Consider the following 25,295-nt stretch of genomic DNA (forward strand, 5'->3'; position numbering starts at 1 on the left):
TGTTTTTTAAACGAGAATTATAACAAGTTAATGAATTGCAATTAATTATAAATATCACAAATGCTATCTTTTGTTTTATTTTAAAAAAACTATGCATATAAAAAATAGTTTTTCAAAGCTGAAGAAATTAATAAATCTGAGAACTCAAAAGAATTAATGTGCTCTGCTTTCTAAGAATTATCTTACATTTCTTGAATTTATATATCATATTATAGATAACAGCTGAGTTTTCACAATTGATGATCGATAAATGTCGAATTAGTGATTTATTGATTTCTAACGAGAAATTGAGAAACAATTTCGCAACTGTTGCGATAAAAATGTAAAAATATTAAAAATAGATTTAATAAACATCTTGAGGAAACTGATAACGAAATCAATTACCCAGACAGCACGGAGACATCTTACAGTAGCTCTTTATGAGTTACATAAATTTTTATAAATTCCTCAATTTTTCTCAAAAAGAGATGCTAAGGTGCTTGGATTGTAATCTTATGCGCCACTTAAATGGACACTTTGTGAGCTGGTCATAATAAGTTCTTTAAGAATAGTATTATGAACTTATTCTGAGAACGAGATCGTAGAAAAGTTAGTTGTGCACATTATTACAAATTGTAAAAATGTCGGTAATTAAGAAAATTTGTGCAATTTATAATAATAGGTTAATAATAGGTTTTTAATGATTTTCTAAATATTCTATAATTATTTTAAATTCAAGTTGTCAAAAATAACTTAAACTGATAAATAGTCAGAAATAACTCAAACTGATAAATAGTTATATCAGCAAGAGGTGCGGTTCACATACAATTATGCTGCGTAGCACATATATGTGGCTCTTTCTTTATATGCGTGTGACCAGTGTGTCCTCTTTCTGGCACTACTGCTCATAAAAGAAAAAAAAATATACTTTAAATTTTATGTGTTAATTACTAGTTTTTTTATATATATTTCATGATAAATATTGGCTACGAGTTAAATTAAGAGTGGCTCGCCGCGTAGCGGCAGTAACAAGCAAAGAAACATGTGCCACATTTCTGATATCAAAATGAATTTTTCTGACCATTGTATGAATATTATAACAGGTTCATATATGGGAACTCATAATCAGCTGCTTATGATTTAGTGTTCAAGAGTTTCAAAAAGTAATATTTTTAGATCACATCTTGAATTCATTTAATGCAAATTATAAAGAGGTCAAAAATATGAGTTCTTTATGAATTTATTAAGAAAAGTTTGCTGTTTGGGTATAAATCAATAATGATAAAGCTAATAATCATTGTATTAAGATTCTGTTGCAGTCGACAGTAGCATCTACACTGATAAGTAATGACGGATCTACATTTTCGGGAAGTTAATATTTTGAATAAAAAAATCATTCGAGAAAAACGTTACTTCGATTTCGCTGAAGAGACACATTCGATTTTGATGTCTCGCTGGAGTGGCAAGTTATTTGGACTTTAATTTTGCTAGACAGGCAAATTACTCGGCTGCTAATATGCAAAAAAATAAAAACGCGCGACATGTATCATGTACGGGCGGCATTAATACGTAATGGCGCGCGTCGCGAACAGCATCTATCACATTTACAATTAGTGACAGCGCGCGCACGCGCCCCGATTGGTCGCGACGTCACGTGACCTCGGCCGCGGTGACACGTGACCGCGGCGCGTATATACGCGTCGACGGGCGCTAAAATTCGCCACTTACTCTTTCGGTCCTTTGCGACGAGGTTCGTGCCGGAGGGATATACCATCAACATTGCACCCCCGATTGCACCCCCGTACAATCTCGAGCTCTCCCTTTTCGCCGTATTCGCCTATCAGAGGCCCGATTCGATCGATCTCGCGCGATCGAGAGAGAACGAAGGTAAGGAACGCGCTCTTCCGCGCGAAATAACTCGCGATGAGGACGGATTCGGGCCGTCTCGAAAAATCAGAAGTCCGTTGCTAATCGCGTCCCTTTACCGTCGTTTCCCACGAGAGCACCCTTGTCTTAAAATGCGCGAGCTGTCGCGAGCAGAGCGACGTGGCGGGTGATTCGCGCGATCCGCCTGAGAGAAGAGATATCTGGCCGCGTCTTGGAAATCATCGTCTCGACCGATCGCTCGTCTAACGATAAGTTAGAAGGAAAGGGATTTCCGGCGGGAGATTTCGAAAGAGTCTCTGTAAAATACGGCGCGGGGGGAGGGGCTCGAGGAGAGGAAAGACAAGGGACGACGAAACGGGCATGGGTCTGACGGATACCAGTTTCGAGCTACTCTTGACCCTGTGGCGAGTCTTCGTCGTGGGAGTCCTGCCGTGGACCGAGGAGCCGCGCGGTCAGTGTCGCGGTGTCTCGCCGAGCTGCAACATTTACGGCGACACCGTCGCCCGTTAATCGTCCTCGGCGTGATACTCGGTAAGTGTTTCCGCACTTTCAGTATTTCGTTATTCGATCGAAATTCTCTAAGATCGAAGGACGAAATCTCCGGCATTTCTATATCAATAATGGATACGCAGCCTTCAAGCGATAATTGTAATTTTCATTGCGCGCTTTTTGTTCTAATCTTTCGAAGAAGCGTATTCTCTTCCTAGGTAACTGGTTATAATAATGAGCCATGTATGTTAAAGGAATTTTTGTTTTATTAATATTTGTGCAAAGTTTCGAAAAATGTAATTTGTGCGTATAATGTAAAAATGTATGAATTTTATTTATTTTTTTTCAATCTTACGTCATTTTTACATTTATCGGATTCTTCGTATTCGATTTGGATTTTGTTTTAATACCTTGAAATAATTTCACACAAGATTTCCTTTGGAATTATTGTATAACGTTTTCAAATCTATGCATTTTTAATGGATCAAACGCAGAATTTTTTACGAGTTTACATCGTCTTACGGCATTATAGCTTTCTTCTCTTATTACTTATTTCGTTACAAAATAATTTCTTTCTCAAATTTTTCTTTTATTCATACATTTTTGAGGCATTGAATTCTGCGGTTAAATAACAAAATTTCTTATATATAACAAATATATGTGATATATATTTACATATAATTTAGCTTAATCATTTTTAATTTTCTTGACTGCGGTTTTTTTTATATAATTATAATAATTTATTATTATTATTATTATATGATTATATTATTATTGCATTACATATCGGAGAATTGAAGAATATTATATTTATATTGATTGTACATTATCCTAATATTATTTAAAAAAATTTAAAGAATAAAATAAGTCAAATATGTGTGAAATACATACATATATATATATATATATATATATACACTGAAAAAAAAAATCTGGATAATCCTGTATGATGCATTTACTAATGCATTTTTGGAAATATTTAGTTTTTATCATCAAGTATAATAACAATAACAAAAATTTAGTCTTAGACATTAGTATAAACATAAGTACAAACAGTATAAATATATAGTATAAACATTTTAAAAAAGCATTTTATTTAAGTAGGCCTACTAAATGTTAACATTAAATAATTATTTTATCTTAATCACCTATTTTACTTTAATCACCTATACGTTTAGTTGATCACTGAGCTGTGATGAAATAGTTTTAACTAAACGTATGATTAAGACGAAATAATAATTTATTGTTAACATTTAGTAGACTCAATTAAACGTAAAATATGTTTTTCGAAACTTATAACTATTACTAAATAATTTGTTATTATTATTATACTTGATGATAAAAACTAAATATTTTAAAAATGCTAAAGCATTACTAAGCATCTCACAAGTTTACTCAGATTCTTTTCAGTGTATATATATCTTAATTATTTGAATCAATTTTGATAATTATGCATGATAATCATATTTCTTGAAATACCAGTTTTTTGTTTTTCGATATGTATTTTTATCGAAGGAAATCAAAGTCAAAGTGTAGATAATTCAGCGTTTCTTAAGAATAAGTCAATCTTTTCTCTGTAACATGTTGACAGTCAAATCGAATGTTCAATTACGAAAGATAATTCATTAATTAGTATTATAGTCGTAGTTCACAGGGAACTTCGTTCATAGAAAATTCCCCCACTCGATTTAGTCTTTGAATCTGCATCTCCGATGGATCTCTTCTCCCACTATCGATATATATTCACTGATCACGTTATGTTATCGCATTCGCATCATTTAAGCACACAATCGAAACGGAGCTGCACACGAGTAGTCGTTAGTCCATCACCATTCGACTTGCGTGAGTCGCGTTTGATCGTTGAATTTTTTCTTTGCGAATTCTTTTGCTAAAGAAGAGAGCGAGGTGCCCTTGCGTATTGAAGACAGAGAAAGGCTGTTACGGTATGTCTTTTTTTAATATAAATTTTCGATTGCCAAAAATGTAGCATTTTTTGTTGCCATGCAAAAATATTCGCGATATATTAATGTTTTATTTTTAGACGACAAAATTTAATATAATATTCTCCATTTGATTTTTAACATAAATATTCTTTAATGATTTTTCATACCATTTTAACACGTAAAATTAAATAAGAGAAATATGATGAGAAATATGATCATTAATACACAAAAAAGATTTTCTTCTCTCGAGAATTTTTTTTCGATACGAACAATGTGAAAAGTATCGTAAACACTTATCGTGTGACAAAAGAAATTTGCTCATATATTTATATTTTTTTTATATAAATGAAATAAAACATATTCTTTATGAGATATTTCGTAATTAATGTATGTGAGAATAATATGGCTTGATTATTAAATATCGTACGAAGAGTAATAAAGATGTAATGACGATCATATTTATTTTTCGCTTGTATGGTTGGTATAATTTTTTCTAAATAATGTAAATCAACATTTATTCTGAGCATGGAAAAGTACATAAACTATAAGTACATAAACTAAAAGTACATAAACTATAACATTTTTGCAACTTTAATATATCTTCTTTGTCCACAGTGTAATACACTATAAATTCGATTCACACGTAAAACGATTCACACTACAGCGGATTCTTAAATTAAACAAACGTGCACGGAATATCTCTTATTTAAGCGTATTGTAGAATCGTGATCGCCGGAGTTACAACAAGCATTGCGTGCAGAATCTTGTTTTCGATTTTTTTATTATCGCAAATATTATATCTGATAGATATTTATAGTAAGAAAATGTTTGATTGATTTAAAACTTTAAGTATAGACATTTATAAGCATTGAGGTATATATATATATATATATATATATATATATATATATATATATATATATAGTAGCGTTTTTTAAAGTACATTCAAAAAAAGATTATTATAAGAATTTACAGTTTACGTATATTGTTTTTCTATGTATTTTAAATGTAAGATAGTTAAAAATTTCTTTGAAAAATCATAGATTAAAACTGAAATTTGTCTATGTGTCAATGCGTATAGAGAATACTTAACATTTTTTGTGTAATTGTAAAGTATTAAATATTACAAATTCATTTATATTTTAAAATTGCATTATCATGAAAAAAGATATATTTTTTATAAATAATTTTTTATAAATATTATCTTGCGTTTAAATGTTCCGATTACTATTTAAAAAGCAATCAATCGGAATAAGATTGATAACTAATTGACAATTAAAAATTGATACTTTTAATTTTGTTTATTCCCATTTTCTTTGATAAAACAAGCTACTATTTTTTGAACAAAATAACATTAATAATTCAAATAATGCATGAATAATTCGGATTTTTAAAACTAACCTAAAGCTATAGTATTTTAAAATTGGTAGCATAAAGAATAATTGCAATAATGACTGTAATTAGTTAATAAATAATGGTAAATAATTTAACTTTTAAATAAAAATACTTAAATATTGTTGATTATATTAGAGAAAAGTATATTATATAGAATTTTAATAGTAAAATTAAAACAAAATAGAAAAATAAGGTAAATTTTTTTTAATAATTGTATTTATATAATTATTGACAAATCCACTTTAATTTATAAATGCAGAAACTAGCAAAGTTTTGTATTTCATATTTTTTAAGAAAATGTAAGCATAATTTTAATCAGTTTTTATTCATGACAAATCTGTATTAAATTTACATGCAGGTTTTTAAAGTATATTGTATAAAATTTTAGTATTGATCGGACATTTATCACGTTTCGCGAATGTTTAAAAGATAACATATTGAGATTGTATATGATTTCTTTATATTCAATTGTTCCCAAAAAAATTCACATATTTGTTTTGATTCGGTTATTGGTAAAATATTTATAATAACAAATAACTAGTGAATAATCTGAAAGAATACAATCAATGCCATCATAAGGTATGCGTAAATTACCAAAATTATAATGTCATAAAATAATAAATAGAAATGTAAGTCTATCTTACATTAGAATCATAATATTAAAATTTTATATAAATATAATATATTCTCAAATATTTTAAATTTATTTTATTTAAAAAATTTTTATTTAAAAAAATCTTATATATACTATATTCATATAAAATATTATCTTATATGCTATAATTATATAAAATATTATATACTATAAGAAAAAGAAACGGAATATAAAGAAAAAAGTGAAATAAAATAAACAATTAATATTTTTTTAGCAAATTTCTCTAGGTTATTTTCTCTAGGTTATTTTCTTCTAGCTTTTTTACACTATTACTAACAGAACAAAAATGTATGTTTTCTTTTCAAAGATCATACCATATCAGTTAAGAACATGTGTTACATTAACACAAGAATTAAAATGTAGTTCGAATGTCGCAAAAAATGTGAATTTCCGCAACGAGCAATTCGCGTCATTGCGGTTTCCCTCATCTATCCTCGTATATGCATACGTTTGCGAAATACATTTTATCGATTTGTTATTTTTACTATTCTAATTACGATTGCACAATTATTAATTTGCCATATTATCTCGGAAACTCCAACTCAGAAAACATTGCTAGTGGGGAAAGACCGGTCTCTGGATAAATCATCGATGCGATGGATGTCATTGTAAAAATACGTCCACAAGAATTTGATTGTCAGAGAATATAACATCGTTGCCGCTCCTTTTCCTTCTCCTTCAGCCATTATCCCCGTTAAAACTAGTTTCGAAATACTCGTTAGCGACTGGTAATATTTCGACTGAAATATTGTCATTCACGCTTCAAGAGGGAAGAATCTTGGATAATGCATTTAACCTCTTTCATAAGAAAAGCATTATAATTATCGAGGCAGATAAATAAGTAATAGGATAGATACACTAATGATTGAACAATTAAGAAATACTGCTAAATGATCAATTAAAATCTGTTATTTAACAATATATTAGTTTAATGTGTTACATATCGACTGATCAATTAAAATTTAAACATATGCTATTAATTCTTTTCAAAAAATGTTAGAATTTATTATCATTATTTATCGAATTAAATTTTAATTAAAAACTCTGCGTTTAAACTTTGAAAAAAAAATTATATAAAAAGTCGAGTAAAAATACATAACAAATTAAAAATCAACTTCTCACTTAGATAATTGTCTTTCCAGTTTATTTGGTTTGTAAACAAAAACCTTATTAAATCAGATTTCAATTTACTACATGTTTTAAATTTATTAATATTTCTTTTTTTCAATTTACGAGTCCCGTGTCAAGTCGCGTTTAGCGAATCGGTCGAGCCTCCCGTGTCATGACGGAAGCAAGAGCGATCGATCTCGTTCGCGTTGACGGCAACGCGATTTTTCGTCGTCGTCCATCTTCGCGTTGGCTTGCGCGTTCGTAGGTGTCTCCGCAACCGCCGAATATCAATTAACCGGGTCGGTCCGCGTGGATAAGCGTGGATCAGTGCGCGTGACAGAAAACCCGTCGTCGAGTGGCCCCTCGAGGCCGGATCGCCCGCGATCGCCTTTGAAATATACGCTGTTTGACCGGTACCCGTCACGGGGCACAATGAGGCTCGTTGGGGGTCGAGCGTTGTCGCCTGAAGGGCTATCGATAACTTGTCGTCGCCAAATTACACGCCCGCGCCGCGCCGCGCACGCGACGTTCTCTCTCGCACACACGCATACAAACATACAATATACATATATATAAATTTATATATATATATATATATATATTTTCCGCGAATAATAATAATAATATAATAACCACATGGGGACAATTTCCTTCCTATTGCGTTAACGCGTCTCATGCATTCTTCTCCCACTTCACTCTTGGCTTCTACCTGCTGCACCTTCCTTTCGCTCAACTCCTTTCGTACATTGGCGACCTTGCATTTAATTTTGCGCGTAATAAATATGTATTCGTGAATCATACTTCTTCAAGATTATGTTTATGTTGACCAGTATATGCATACATAGATACTTCGAGACTTCTGCTTTTAAGAGAGAACTTTATTGCATCGACTCTTTCGGAAAAATTTATTTTGCTACTACTTCATCGTATTTTGCTACTACTTCATCGCTACCACTTTTCGTCTTTTTTCATTCTACTCTTAAATAAAAGATGATATTTTTTCCTAACTTGTTATTCGATCTCCGAGAAGTTTACATCTAGTTATGTTTTTGTATCAATTTACATATAATTATATGTGATAATTATATGTGAAATCTTGATTTATATTATCATATACATGTAATTATATTTATAATTCTATATCAAATTATTTATAATTCGATGAATTTAAAATTATATTAGAATAAATATAATTATAAATATGTCTTGATATATAAATGAAAATATAAATAAATCTTAATATATAGAATTATATAATTTAATATAATTATGCACAAATTTTTATGTAATTGCGCTAAATTAAATATAATCATATATGTAAAAAAGAGTCTAAATGAAGAGTTTTTTGAAATATTTGCAAATTTATTTGATATTTATGATTATACATATATACATTTGCAATCACATTATTATTTCAATCAAATATAAAAATACTTTTATAATGTTCGATATAATTTATTTTGTTTTGATCTTGTTAGGTTCAAGATTAAAAATTTTAAAATTATCTTTTTCTAAATTCTGTACAAATAATGGTACTCGCAAAAAATTAATTTTCGACGTATAGTACAAGAAAAAACATTTCAATTTTTCGTTTTTAACATCGCAATTCAATAATAAGGAAAGTTTTAAATAAAAGAATGTATTAGAAAGTAACTTTTCATATTTAAAAAAAATGCAGACAAGAAGATAATTTAAAAAGCAATTTACATATATTGCCGAATACAATGTACCAACAATATTATAATTCTAGATATTATAATTTATTATTATAATTTTATTATAATTTTAGTTATCATATATAATAAATTATTAGCGATTTTTGATAACGCGTATAAATTTGACAAATCTTCATCTAAATCTGATTCTTTACCTAAATGCGAAGTTACAAATATGATGTTAATACGAGTACACCTTTTACAAGATGTACGTTCTTTGAGGACAAAGATTCTATATATTTTTATCGCGAAAATAATACATGTCGTTGCTTTAGATACCCAAAGGATGTCGTCGACGGTGGTGAAAAATGTCGCGAAGGGCGGCGGCGGTGGCGGCAGCGACGGCGGCAGCGGCGACGGCAGGGAGACCTGGTCGGGGAAGCTCGATTTCTTGCTCTCGGTTATCGGTTTCGCCGTCGATCTCGCTAATGTATGGCGATTCCCGTACCTTTGCTACAAGAACGGTGGTGGTAAGTGCATGTCGACGCGCGGCCGGGCCGCAACGATTTCCGCGCAGTTTATTTTCGATTATCCCGCGAGTGTGTCGAGTGTGCTTCTCTCTGTCATTGACGGGACGCGCAGCAGCAGGAATACGATTTCAATAATCCCGCCCTTTTACACACCCCAATCCCTCTTTACCCCTTCTTCCCTCCAGACCTGCGTCTGTTACGAGCTACAGTTTCGTACATGCCTAATCAGATGTTTCCCACTCGCTTCTCGAACATCGTAATTTCTTCGCATCATTGATTGCGTTATTATTTGTTACGCTTTGTTTTTCCACTACGGAGAGAAAAAATATAAGAGTACATTCGTCGGAATTACAATCGGTTTTGCCACGTCGGTGTGTGTCACACGTTTCATTTTAATTCCAATGTTTTTTTATCTTAATAAAGCTGAGATGAAGCATTGCTTAATTTGCTCTCTCGGATCTTAAATTATAACTACAATCATAAATTACTTACATCAGATTAGGAATCGTTTGACAGTCACATCATTGACGTCGCTGCAAGATATCGTTGTCGATCTTAAATTCGAAATTAATTCCACGAGAGGGATATAAAGTTGTTTAATTATAAAGTTTACATTTCTTTCTCCTTCAATTCCATCTTTGACATTTTTTCTTTTATTTTTCAACTTCCGCGTGAGACCTTCTCTTCAGCAGGGACCTTTCTCATTCGCGAACGAACGAATTCATCTCGCTCCCTTCGATACCCCTGTCACGCGGGGGCAAACTTCGTCAACTGCTTCGTAACATCATCGTCGGACGTTATTTCGCAGTTAACTTGGGGAAGTTGAGTGTTACGCGCGTCGCATCGTCGAGTAATGTACTTCAGCAGACGAGCAATACCGGGCTAACCGGTCGACTAATTGGCATTTACTTCGCGGAAAATGACCTCGGGATTTAGACCTCGCTCAAGAAGGGTTTTCGAGACGGCGAGAGCGCCACACCTGTAGATGTCCAAATTGGTTGTAATTAAGGAGAAGATGTGTAATTTACGCGGCGTAAATCATAGCGCGCACAATGATATTAATTCTTTTTTTTTTCATAGGGCAAATGCGAAAGCAATTAAAATTACGCGGTTGCCGCTAGAACGTCGCTTCTACTTCAAGTGACTTCTAGCTCCTTTAATAAGGATTCTTGATTAACAACATTTCTGAGAGAAACAAAAAAAGTTACGTTCAGTTACAAATAATGTCGCGTAAATTTTATTTTAATCTTATAGTTTCCTATCTATGAGATTGATTTCGCGATCCGTTACTGATTTCATTATATGCATGTCATGTACTAAAACATGCCGACATATTCCATTGATACTGCATGCTAATCGCGTTGCCTGCACATGTAAATTTTGTAAATAATTCATACGTCGTATGCACTCTTCCTTACCGTACTACGAACGCTAATATTACGAATTTACATAACAGGTAATGCGGGAATGATCAGTTAACGATAGTAGCTACACATAAATCGTTTGTTATCTTTCTATTGCAACATGTATTGAATTTATATCTCTGCTTAAATCACGAAAAAGGAAGAAATGTACGATGATGATTTTGTGCGCAGATATTTTCAAAGACATAATATGTTAAATAATAATAAATATAACCGCGCTAATATCCCTTTATATTATTCTTTTACAATTGATATGACTTTAATTTTATGTTTGTAATATTAAGATAATCTTGGCAGTATAATAAGAATCGCAATGTCAAGGAGAAATAAATCGTAATGAATAAATAATGTATTGCAAAATTGTTCGGGAAAGTCATCGAAAAATATTCTCATGAAAATTTTCTCAGATTGAGATAATCCGTTTTCTCAAATTTAAAAATGAAAATTTTTCTTGGAAAATATTTAATTAAATACATGTACTTCGAGATTTCTCATCAAATGTTTTCTTAATTAAAAATCTGAAATTTAAATCACTTTTTAGAATTATGTGAAAAATAATGTATTTTTTTTTATGTTGAAACTTGAATTCCAACAAAACCTCTTTAATTTTCTAATGTTGAGTAATTCTGTTTCCTGTTTAAATTTTGAGAAAACAGAAAAAACACATGACACACACACACACACACACACACACACGCACGCACGCACACAAAGAAAAGAGAGGAAAACCGATTATTTCTTTTTCAAATACACTCTGCATAAAATCCATGAATCATGTGATGACACTGTACACACTTACGTTTACCTCGTCTCGATTATCATATTGTTTCGCGACTCTCCGTCGCGATTTACTCGCTCTTTGCTCCTGAAGATCGATCTGTGCCGCATCTAGGGCTCGATCTTGGAAAACGGTCGGCAATCTTATTGACTTTTGTTAAGCTCGCTGCGGCAATCTGCGACGACGGCGCCATTAGTACCGGGGGCTCTATCGAGTCCCCGGTAGGAATGCGATTAGGGCCGCTGTCAGTGATACAGAGGCTCCTCAAAAGCGGCTGCTAACTCAATTAAGAACGGAGTAGAGCGCGCGGCTCCGCGCCATTAGGATGGGCAAGATCGGTCGCTAATTTCCAATTACCTTAATTAATTATAATTTCCCATTCGGGACGGGCCTTTGATCATGGACGTGCGCGACGCCGCCCTCCACCCCGCCGGACGGCGGCTGCGTCGTTATCACCCTACGGGAAGCGTTATTAACGTGTTGTTTCGTGATTATAATTCAGAGCGAAGCGCGTACGTATCGATACATGCATCATCTGTCTGTCACGATACTTCGACGATGATTGTTTTGTGCGCGGAAGGTCTTCTCGCACTTTCCCTCGTGCGATTCCGGATAAACTCAAATAAATTTGCATAATCAGGAATGCATAATCAGGAATTGAATAATGTAAACAATTACGCTAAAATGACGACGTACGATTAAAGTTTGTATAAATTATTTGAGGAAAAAATTATAGAATTGATAGAATTTCACCAAATGATTTTAATAAAATAAGTTGATGTTTATTATTATATTAGAAGAAAGCTTTATTTTGATTTTATTATTTTAATATATTTATTAATTTAATATATTTCTAATATATATTTGATGTTTATATTTTTAAATATTTGATTGTATATATTTAATAGATTAAAGATACGTGTTTATTTTTTTAGAGAGAATTAAAAGAAACAGGAAAAACGAAAATGTGAGATTATCGTTTACGTGTTTTCAAAAAATTATATCACAAAATTAAAAATAAAAAGAAATGCAGGTTTATTTTTGAATCCCACAATCAGGAATCTCTCTCCCACGTGTTTGCTTAATTATTGCATGACGCCTGTTGCGCCAGGTGTTTCCTCGTTTAGGATACATCGAACTGCACGATTATTCTACCATACGAGAAGTACGAACAGTCTCTTTATGGAAATTCTCATTCCTAAAATTTTGAATAAATTATCAAGTTTTCCCTTTAGATGAAATCATTCCTGATTATCGAGAAGACGTATTTGAAGAATGTAAATGTTATATATTCGTATAAATGCTAATTAAAATCCTAAACTGGTTTGGTATATCAATTCGTATTACTCAATCGATGAATATCTAATACGCAATATGGATATCCAGTTACGCCATTATTTCACAAAAAATTAATTGTCAATAGAAATGGAATTAAGATTTTTTATGTAGTTGGTATAACACGCAAGTTTTTTCTGATGTAGCGTAGATGTGTAACTATCATAATGGAATTTAAATTATCATAAAGCAAAAAATAATAAATATTGACATTTTTCAAGAAATAGATATATAGAAATAGATATAATATTAACGTTTCATCGTAAAAAAAAATTTGTTTAAAAAATTTCAATTAAAAATATTTCGTTAGTGTTTTAATTTATATAATAAATTTTTCGCAACAATTTTTTCTAATTTTGCATTAAATTCCATAGATTTATTATACGAGCATCTCTTAAATAATCGATTTTTACATCAATTTTAGATATCTTACAATATGTGAAAATATTATAGAGATGCAATAATTAGAATACTTATACTTGAGAGATAGTCGGTTTTTAAAATAATATCGATTTTCGTCAGCAGACAACATCAACATCTGCGACCTAGACCCTCGTATATCTTTTGGTAAAAGCATATTCCGATTGACAGTCTACAATTGGTGCGATTATCTCGCGAGAATGCATTACGTTTCATTCGAACGAGCTTTTCACCTTTGTTCGGGCGTAAAATGCAGCTTTAAGCACTAAGCCTTTGCGCGAATGCACGCTCGCGTTCAAAGAGAGAAAATTGAGCGGAACTGTTGTCCAAGACCGGACATTTGTTCTTGACATTAGCGTGTCAAGACAATAGAAAAAAGAAAGGTCTGAGATATTTTTTTTCAATTCTTTGATCTTTCACGAATTTCATCTTTCTGTGTAAGATAAAAAATCATCATAATTAGTACGTATGCGAATACATTAAATCTCTTTAAAATAATATATTAAAAGAATTTTTTAATATATAAATGACAAATTTTTATATAATAAATTCAGACCGATATTTTACTCGTAAAGAATATAAATTTTTTAAACCATATAGATGCTATGTATCAATATATTAGCGGGAAGATTAATATATGATATAATATTTCTATTTGTATAGAATATATTACATATTGCGAATACAAATAATAATCTGCAATACAAATAAAATACACAGTATATGTAGAATGGATATCATAAAAGTATGTGAAACTGAATTTTGACTTACAATTTGAAGTCATAAATAATTTTTCTCATAATGAAATCATCCGACGGCGAATGGATTTATTTAAGAGAATAGGATTTTTAATACGATCGATTTTGTCGATTTCTGCCAAGGTAAGAACAAGAGGAAATTAATCAAGGTTACTCAACGACAATATCCTTCATAATGCGATTACATCTCCATGGGTATAGAATGAACGTTCCATCGGAGTTAAGAAGGAAGATCAAGGAAATAAGCATAGCAATAGTTTTATTATTCTCTTTTGGATTGCATTTATTCTGTCACATTTATTTACGATATGAACAATATAACGATATTATTTAGCAAAATTCTTACGACTACATGACAAATTATTATCAAAAAATTTTGTAAACAAGTTGTGATTATTGACACAATTCGACATGCAATTTAATATAAATATATATTTACATATTTTTTATGTAATAAATGCTAGTTGGTTGATTATTTCAATCTTTTTGTTTTCTAAGTATATTTTTTGAATTCTTAATAATTCTTCTATTTTTTTACGCAGATACCAATGAATTATATTTTAATAATTTTTCATAGTCTAAAAAACATAGTTATATGCTAATTATTTTTTTTTAATATTCTGATTGCAGTACTTTAAAATAACGCACACACGCATGAATATAATTTAATTATTATTCTTTTATATGATATATTGATTCGCGCGAGTGTCGTATAATAAAATCATTCCGCCCTTTTGGAAAGCCGTTGGGATTCTGCAAATTTACACGATCCATATTATATAAAGAAGCTAGTGTATAGGCAGAAAGATAACACATGCCGCTCAGAGAGAAACCGGTGAAAAAATGCGATATGTGACGCACTCATACCAGCGGGTTAGTTCCATAACTGCATTGTGCGTTATTTAGAGCACCGGTAGCGAGGTGCTTTTAGGCGCGTAATTCGATAGTCAACTTTCCGAAATGCGGCAAGGTGACATTAACACGATGACACGACTGAGTCGATCGTCAAGCCAACAGGAGCCAGCTCTTTTCTAAAAATGTGTGACGATTTTTCAAATGTGTTTGTAATTACGATTCCATGAGATTTCGTAGCTTGAAATTAGAACGATTTAATCGCTTAGAGAATAGTAAGACTCCTATGCAGCAAGGGAGGATATAATTAAAAATTTCATTTTTAATTTTGTAATTATCAAAATTTTTGTATGTGTAAATGAATAATAATATATTATTTTTATTATTCATTTTAACGCTGTTTAATTAAGAAATATTACTTTATTATCATTAAGACATTATTAATAGTAAAATAATTTTGTAATTTTACAAAATCTTTTTCATAATTCTTTGCTGTGGAATTCATAATTTAAATTATTTTGATTTTTAAAAAATGTACAATACGAGCTAATAATTTTTTTAGAGTTTTCTTCTCTTTGTGGCTACACATATGCACACACACACACTTTACGATCTCTTATTCTCTGACTTGTGTCTCGTAACTTTTTTACTTCTTGTATGAACCTCTTTTTTCCGAATACCAGCACCTTTTCTTCCTTTTACTCCCACTTCTTAGATCACACAATAATCGTCCTGCCATGTTGTACAATAGACTCTCTCTTGTCTTATTAGATTCAAAGATCTTCCGCGAGATCTACTCCTTTAAGTGGACAAAACCGATGAACAGAAGAATCATCGAATCTTATTTGATCCACTTATGTCACGAAGTTGAAATGCAGTCATCAGATAGAATCGCATTATTATGATTCGATGTTCATTGAAGATGCTAATTGATTAAAGATCAATATTCGGTGAATTATGTGATTTTATTGAAAGCAATAACTTGTTATTATATATACAATATAAAATTGTAATAGAATGCCAAGTAATAAAACTGTACAATTTTCAATTGTAATTAATAGTTTTTGATGACGATAAAGATATTTTTTATTATAATTAATAGTTTTTGATGTAGCAAAAAAATGAAAAATCTGTTACATTATGTTTTAAAGTTAGAATATGCTAAATATATCCTTAATCATTTATCTTCAATTTTCTAATCGACTGTGTCCATGTTTTAATGCGAGAAATCACATAAACGTATATCTGTTTTAAATGAAGATTCATTTACATATATTTCTCTGTTTATAGGCGCATTTTTGGTCCCCTATTGCATAATGCTAGTGGTCGGCGGTATTCCTCTGTTTTATATGGAGCTTGCACTCGGTCAGTTCAACAGAAAGGGTGCTATCACGTGCTGGGGTCGACTTGTGCCGCTCTTCAAAGGTAAGTCAGATTGTTATTGATGCGACTTCTCTTCAATCTAATTTTTCACAAGATAGCTTATTTGAAGATATCTTTTAATGGTATAATGAATAGTTTGATGAAAAGAAACTAGAAAATTTATTATTTATATTATATTGATTAAAAATATCCCAAGTATATTTATTCCGTGATCCATCTTTAATTATCTAATCGTTTTATATCTTAACACAAAAAAACTGAAATTGTATCTATTTTATGTGATCTCTTTCGACATAACAAGACAGATTAACTTACACTGCATATTTCAATAGTGATACATTTGCAAATTGAATGAAATCATTCGTTACAAAATCATGTTACAACCCTTATATCATCGCTCTAATCATCATCCGGGCAATTTCGAAAGTGCGAAAATTGAACATTATGACAGTAATAGCGTCTGACGACACAATGACATAAGTACGCAGATATCAATTTATCAATAGCCAGAGACCTTACTTTTTTCTTTTCGATTCCAACTCTAAAATAAAAATTGCAAAATTACACTCGCACAAAGCGCAATTAAACTTTACGATTATCGATGAAAGTCACTATTTATTTCGCACCTTATATCATTCTATATCAGATTAATGTACACTTAAAGTTTATAGCTTTTCGCGGTGAGTAACGCCCGTTGCCGACCATTGAACGTGCTCACGGCGACAATACAACAGGTGAAAATATACTAGAACGTGAGCGGAGAAATCCGCGAATATAGTCCGGAAAAGTCTCGAGGACTTAAGAGCCGGAACGACCCTCTTTACTCTCATTATATTCTCCCGCGCCGTTCCTCCGATCTCGTCACTCTCTCGAGGGATATTGGTATTCCGAGCTGGAAGTTAGCCTCTGACTTCTCGGTCTCCTTCAGTCTCCTTTTCCCTTTTCCCAGTCGCGGGGGACAATCGCCCGATCTTGCGGTCCCCGATCTTGGAGAAACGGAATCCGGCCGTCGTTCGCCACCACCACTCTTAGCTCTAATAGAGCAGAGCGAAGTATATGGAGCGGAATATATGTGCACGTGTACATACATATACGATCACATACATATATAAGGCGCGGCCTCGCAGATCTCCCTCTCTCTCGCTCTCTCTCTCTCTCTCGTAATATGTGACCGCGGTTGCTTTATGTAACGCGTATAAATCTGAGAAGATCGCGCGTAGAGCGGAATGCGAGAGACGTACCCGACGGTGCTCTCCGGGCAAAGAGCCTCCATTTCCGCCGATTTCCAACTTCATTTCCACAGAGCTACAATTTCATCCCGCTTATCCTCTCCGTCTCCGCCAATCGCCGTGCGATCGATCGGGATCCCTCGCGATTTCCCGTGACAGATGGATGTCTGTGCACGCGGAGTGTGTCATCGTATATGCATGATCTCGCGCGGAAGGAAGGTCACATTGTCATTTGCATAAAGACGCGCGGACTTAAGATATACGCGCAAGATAAGATATCTCTAGTTGCGAGAGAAGGACGGCGCGTCTTATTTTTTCTTTTCTAGCATGTTTTCTACACGCAGCTCTGATTTTTTTTTCGCGATTATCACACTTTAATCTATTTAACGATCTCTTAGATTCTCGCGATATCTTTTAAAATCAATTCACTATGCGCAATTAAAACATTGCAATTATTTCGAGTAGCGATTCGAAGTAATATTAGCGAGTTTTTTCGATAAAATTGTATCTGATTTTATATTGCGAGTTTTTATTTAAATTTTCGATGGATTTAGAATTGATGGATCTTTAAACTTTAAGAAGAAGGGAAACAATAATCTTATATAATAACGAATTTATTAATTGAATTGCGTTCCTCTGGCTATCGGCAATTTTTATTATACGTGTATCTTCTTGAGAAGAAGAGCAGATTTGCAGAAATTAAATACTTTTTTCACAGAGATTAACTTTGTCATCGTGCTTGATGCATGAAAATATGAATTGTTCTTAATTAGGTATCGGATACGCGGTCGTCCTGATCGCGTTTTACGTTGATTTCTACTACAATGTTATCATTGCCTGGTCGCTCCGCTATTTCTTCGCCTCGTTCTCCACAATGTTACCGTGGACCACGTGTAACAATCCTTGGAATACGCCGCTTTGCCGCGAATTCGATGCAAACGTCTCGTATGCTTTCGACGATGTAGCCAACGAGGTAAATGGGAATATTGGAAATGTTACCCGATTCTTGATCGATCAAAAATCGGAGGCTGCTTCAGCGGATAATCATACGAGCGCTGCACATGAATATTTCAAGTAAGTAACTTTTGATACTTCACTTCAATTTTCATCTGTAAAAACGCGTTGACAAATGATTACCATTTGTTGAAAATTTTAGAATCGTTAATGAAATATCAATTTGTTTCGATCGTGATGTATAATTTAAAATATATGTAACAAAATATTCAAAGATATTCTTTGATAAAATAATGATACAGATAATATGAAAATTAAAATACATTATGAGAAAAATATTGAAAAAATTTCGATTATGTTAAATAAATAAATAAGTAAAAAATAATAAATATGTGTGTGTGTATATATATATATATTTTTTTTTTTTTTAAGTCTCTTATCAAGATTATTAAACAGCAATAATGCTAATGCGCACGCGATCTTATTAAATGTAGAACATAAATCTCTTTTCATATAAATTGTACGCACAACAGCTTTATGAATTACACAATTTTTTTTCTTAAGCCGCGCTATCTTGGAGCTGCACGAAAGCGAAGGTTTACATGATCTCGGAGCTATTAGGTGGGACATCGCGCTATGCTTGCTTGTAGTCTATCTGATCTGCTATTTTTCTCTGTGGAAAGGCATCTCGACTTCCGGCAAGGTAAGCTGAATGCCTCGTTAGAGATTCGAGGTTCTAAAGACGGATGAGCGATTTCCGCAAAGTACCTTTGATTTTTCGCGAAGGTTTAAAAGATACAATGAAGCATTGCACTATGTGTCAAGTAGAGCTCTTTTCCACCAAGTGCTATCTATCTTATATTTGCATAAAATTGTATCTCAGGACGAACAATTTTTTTGTTGCAGGTAGTCTGGTTCACCGCTCTCTTCCCTTACGCAGTTTTGCTGATTTTGCTGATAAGGGGTGTCACTCTGCCAGGTAGTACTGAAGGGATCCGTTATTATCTTAGTCCAAATTTCGCCGCAATCACGAAAGCAGAGGTATGTATAACATTTTGTGTTGCAAATATTTGAAACATTCGGGATTTTAGTGCAAAAGAGTTTAGTCATATATTTAATTCTCCTTGAAATAAACATGTCTTATTAAAATTGAACTTCAAATAAACTGTAATAAAAAATAATATGTATGGAATACTGCAATTAATGAATACAAAATTAGTAATTTAATAATTAATAACATTTAAGTAATTTACCAACAATTCTATTCAATTATAATATATAATAAAATCTTGAGATAAATAAATTATTCTTTCATAACGAGACGTTGAAAAATTATTCGTTCACAATACGGCTACGGATTTTTAAATAAAATCATACGAGAGGAAAGTATCGGCATCACCGGCGATTGTTTTATTATCGTTGACCTGGATTACCATGAGCTACGACGTACATATTCGTGGCAATGACAAAAGGAGAAAAATCGGGAATTAATGCGTTTATAGGATGGCGAGCGGGTTGGACGAGCCGAGGTGGGGCCGGATATGGTAGTACGGGAAAAATGGGGGGAAAGGAGAAACGTGCAGGGTTAACTGACGACGGTGAAAATGGAAACTCTGTGTAGCTGTCATAATGAACATTAGAGTTTGGTCGAGCACGCGCTAGAACGTTAGAACGCGCGTCGACCCTCGTGTTTCGCGCGCGGAATGCATTTCGCCGTACGACGACTTAGCCGCTTACCGTCGTAGCTAAAGTGGGTTTTATATCGGTGAGAAAGTGGATTTGTTGATCACCGTTAATCCGTGGATATACGAGAAGCCGGTCTGATGTATAGGCTGACGCTCTTCTCTTTTCCCGCGCTTCACCGCAAACACCTTCCACATCTCTCATCTCTAGTGTCGGTTTCTCGCAAATACAGCGTGTATCTGCGATATTTATTTATTTCTTTTTTATAAGAACATGCGTGTTTGTTTTGTTAGAATAAATATGTTATAATTAATACATTCGATATAACAATTTGCGAGACTTTTGTATTTCACGAAATTTTTTAGAGTAATAAAAAATTAACTATATCTTTGAATTCTTAGGATATTATAATTATGCTACATATAGAATACTATAGTTAAATATTGTTAATATTGATTGTTATAAATATAGAGAATTCAAGATAAATATAAAATTTTTATTTCGATTAAAAATAAAAATAATTACAAGAAGAAAATAAACTATTAATATTAAATCTGAAAAAGAAAGAAAAAGGTAAATTAAATATTTTATTTAGAATTATCTTTTATATAGAATTTTAAATAAATTTTAAAAATAATTTTTAAAATTGAAAAGAAAGATCTTCGTCATTAAAATAATATGAATTGCAATATTACAATAAATAAATATACGCGCTTATTATACTATTCGTGAAAAATATCGGAATATATTTTATTATTTTCGCGAGTATGCTCTTTTAGGTGTGGGTGGACGCCGCGACGCAGGTATTTTTCTCTCTAGGACCAGGATTCGGAGTATTGCTGGCCTACGCGAGTTACAACAAATATCACAACAATGTTTACAAGTAAGACTGAATTTCTTTCTGCGCGGAGAAAATAATGACGTCGTCTGAGCATTTTTACATAAATGTCTCTTCCGCAGAGACGCCCTATTGACGAGCCTAATTAACAGCGCGACATCCTTTGTCGCCGGATTCGTTATATTCTCGGTGCTCGGTTACATGGCCCATGCCAGCGGAAAATCCATTCAGGATGTCGCTACAGAAGGACCAGGTTTGGTCTTCATCGTCTATCCGGCAGCCATCGCTACCATGCCCGGTTCGATGTTTTGGGCGCTCATCTTCTTCATGATGTTACTCACACTCGGTTTGGACAGCTCGGTACGATTCTTCTACATCGTTTCAAGAATTAATATATTCTGATTTATCGCGTTGCCTGTAATCAATAATTAATAATCGATAATCGACTTTTAATGTGTTATTGTTGCGTCATAATTCATACATTTTCTTTTTTTATTAAAGTTGTCGACTTCATATTAATCAATGTAACAAACCGTTTCTTTCTGAAAATATTATTATTAAATATTATTATTAAATATCTTGCTAAAACGTAATAAATAATTTAAGGTAAGAATTAATATGATTTTATAGTTCGGAGGTTCGGAGGCGATTATAACAGCACTCAGCGACGAGTTTCCGCTAATTGGCAACAATCGTGAGATTTTCGTGGCATGCTTGTTCACTCTATACTTTCTAGTCGGACTTGCCTCTTGTTCGCAGGTAGATATGTTATATAAATGTTAAGTTATATAAATTTGTTATTAATATTGATATTTCCATTTTTATAAAATCTTTTAGATATAAATATAAGAAACATGTAAATCGTTTAAAAGGCATGGCAAAATCTTTAAAAGGTTTTTTTTTACTTTTTTTAAATCTTCCAGTAAGGAATTATATGATATACTTGTTATTATATTAGATCAATACGAAACAGTATCTGATATATACGTCTAAAATTATTTAAAAAAAAATTATTATTCTTTAATATATAGGGTGGATTTTACTTTTTCCACTTGTTGGATCGATACGCGGCCGGATACTCAATGCTGTTCGCCGTTCTGGCAGAAACCATCGCGGTCAGTTGGATCTACGGAACTGATCGATTTTGCGCCGACATTAAAGACATGATCAGTTTCAGGCCTGGCATCTACTGGCGCGTATGCTGGAAATTTGTAGCACCGCTCTTCCTGATGGTATGTCATCCTATAATATATAATGTGATTATATAGAATATTAACACATTACATATAATATGTTTATATAAAAGCTATGCTTATCATTATTTAATGTTAAATATAAATATATGTTTGTTTTTCTTTCTATATTACAGTTTATTATCGTCTATGGTCTCATGGGCTACGAACCATTATCGTATGAAGGTTACATTTATCCAGTTTGGGCAAATGTATTGGGTTGGCTGATCGCGTCTTCTTCTATCGTCATGATTCCAGGTATGGCGATCTACAAAATCATCACCACACCTGGATCTTTTGTTCAAGTAAGTATTTTATTTGTAACATTTATTTTTAAAATGTGTACACAATTAATTTTATATATTTGTATGTTATATTAAAAGCATAATTAAAATATTACGCCCTAATTGATAACAATATAGTTTCATTAAATCTATCTAAATATATATTGGCACTTTATTAGCAAATTAACTTACTATTTTTTTAAAAATAATTAATCAAGATTATATAATCATAAAATAATTAATAACAAATTTTATCTAGATTATATATTTAATAAAATTAACTTTATCTCCTACGTAAAAATGATATGAAAATGCGTTAAACGGTAAATTTATCAGAGGTTAAAGATCCTGACGACACCGTGGCGGGACACGCAGCATCAGAGGAATGATTTGTCCTCGGTGGCGAACGGCGCTATTCGTCGAAGTTTCTTGGCCGAGCAAGACTTCGAAATTACCAAGAATCACGAATTAACCAAGGAACAGACGGAGGTAATGATTCAATCTCGAGAGGGTGTCAAGGGGAATGATCCGCCCCCCGAAGCAGTCTAGGACAGTGCGGTTGTGATTTTGCACGGTGCCCGGTTCCAAGTATACCTCTGCTAAAGGACGATCACCGAGCAAGGTCCTCTGACGACGAGAATGACAATTCAAACAAAGACAAGGATCAATCTTTTACACATGGATTAAACACGGATTAATGCGTCTCGCTTAAATTTTCGAATACCGGCTTGATTTTGACGATAAAATACCCTCTTTGAGTCATCGCAATTGGACTATTCGCGCGTTTCGGATTCCGCTTTATTCCTGAATGAGAACAGAGCAGAACCCCATTTCGCGTATTTTATTGTGATGAAAAGTGTCGTGTAGATATAGAATGTATAAATCGAGAAGATCTATAGGAAAGAGAATGAATCGCAACGCAATACACGTAATCGTCAGTCTCACTTTCCCTGGATGGGATTCCTGGCGATAACCCTCTATCCCCTGTAAATATAATCACGCGCAATATGACGAAACGCATTAGATTGAAGCTCTGAGAGAGATGTCTAGCGAACAAAGCAATTGATGTGTATGCGTTTCTTCTAACGAACGGTGTTTTTCAAGCTATTGACAAGCTGGAATTGCACTATCTTCCCACCTTACCTATAACCTAATATCTCGGACGACAGCTTTAAATTTAGAAAAACTGTTTACTATTTATCTAGTTTAATATAGTTTAATCATCCACGCGTTGGTTAGTGATGCGACAACTAACAGACTCGCTTTGAGAAAACTAACGAGAACTTCAGCTCCTTTCCCATCTACGGATTCCTACCCAGATAGCAAGATGACGTTTAAAGACGTCTTAATAATGTACTATGATGTCATTAAAACGTTATTAAGATATCATTTGACGTCATTCTGTTACTTGGGTTGTTTCGCAGTATCGCGAATAAAAATGAACTTTGTTGTTTAATAAAACCGTTTATTTTTTGGATCGATGCGAATTATGTAATCGTATAAAATATTCACTTCGTATATAAAGATGTTACATAGAACAGAAATTATACGTTATAATGCTAAGATATATATTTTAAGAGGAAGAGCGATTACACGACCTTGATTAATCGAACGTGATTAATGTGATTCTCTTCTTGGACCGTATCTCTCGCTATCTATAAAACGGAAAGGGAAAGGAATCGAGTTATATAATCACGTCATTAACATTAATCGTTATCGTCGGTGCTTTAGCGAGTTAGAAGAATTATATTTCCGTTTGACCAATCAAACGCTCGTCGCTCAGGCTTCGTAAGCCTGGGCGGTAAATGCTGTGTGGACTATACGCAAATTATAATCACCGGTAAGATGTTAATTAATTTATTAAGTCTTACATAGCCGGTGTAAATTACGCTTCGTCGATATTCCGCGCAGTCCTGTATTAAATAATACGATAGAACCACTCATTTTTTTTTTTACATAACTACTATTTTCCATCATGTTTAGATTTGCTGCATTTTTCTAGTCATGATAATCATACACACACACATGTATACTACCTGATTATGACACTTTCCCTAATGACTAGAATATTATGCTAAACATTTTAACATTATCACGACTCTATATATTAATAATTCATTCTCTTATGTTAAATCGTTTAAATAATTGATTCCATATGATGCGTTTATTCGTCGAATTTCTAATACATGCTAAATTTCTCATTACATTGTGATATCGTCTAATATCTGTTTCAATCGTAATTCAGCATTAACATTAGTAATATCGTCGTATTTTACGCGCACTTAAAATTAAATGCGGGCTAATTCTCTCTATTTTGGACGTTGATCCCAGAGATTGCAGTGCGATTAAAGTCACAACTATATTCGTGCTTTGTATACGTTTAAACCTTTGTAATTTAAATTAATTTCGACAAATCTGTATTATATATATTCTGTTTTAACATCTCAATCAAGCCTCTGATTGTTAAAAATTTTATACAATT

The 25,295-nt window shown here is 32.7% G+C and overlaps 1 protein-coding gene across 2 annotated transcripts; it reads left to right on the forward strand.

The window, feature by feature from the left end:
* The first annotated feature begins 1,721 nt into the window (after positions 1 to 1,721).
* On the forward strand, positions 1,722 to 25,295 carry LOC105253050 (sodium-dependent dopamine transporter). Of its 2 annotated transcripts, none has more exons than XM_011260814.3 (12): positions 1,722 to 2,397; positions 9,449 to 9,643; positions 16,501 to 16,635; positions 18,596 to 18,896; positions 19,341 to 19,479; positions 19,683 to 19,817; positions 21,239 to 21,342; positions 21,420 to 21,657; positions 21,928 to 22,056; positions 22,329 to 22,529; positions 22,667 to 22,834; positions 23,150 to 25,295. In XM_011260814.3, the coding sequence occupies exons 2-12, from the start codon at positions 9,460 to 9,462 to the stop codon at positions 23,360 to 23,362; spliced, it is 1,947 nt and encodes a 648-aa protein (XP_011259116.2). In that variant the 5' UTR covers positions 1,722 to 2,397; positions 9,449 to 9,459; the 3' UTR covers positions 23,363 to 25,295. The 2 variants fall into 2 exon arrangements, with proteins under 2 accessions (XP_011259116.2, XP_011259125.2); XM_011260823.3 differs by lacking the exon at positions 1,722 to 2,397 and adding an exon at positions 4,138 to 4,298.

Source organism: Camponotus floridanus, unplaced genomic scaffold, assembly GCF_003227725.1.
Source record: "Camponotus floridanus strain SB8 unplaced genomic scaffold, Cflo_v7.5 scaffold22, whole genome shotgun sequence".
NCBI lineage: Eukaryota > Metazoa > Arthropoda > Insecta > Hymenoptera > Formicidae > Camponotus > Camponotus floridanus.

Coding starts and splice junctions, on each gene's coding strand:
- LOC105253050 (XM_011260814.3), top strand. CDS start 9,460: ATGTCGTCGACGGTGGTGAAAAATGTCGCGAAGGGCGGCGGCGGTGGC. Junction 9,644..16,500: donor TTGCTACAAGAACGGTGGTG/GTAAGTGCATGT, acceptor CTCTGTTTATAG/GCGCATTTTTGGTCCCCTAT. Junction 19,480..19,682: donor GCATCTCGACTTCCGGCAAG/GTAAGCTGAATG, acceptor TTTTTGTTGCAG/GTAGTCTGGTTCACCGCTCT.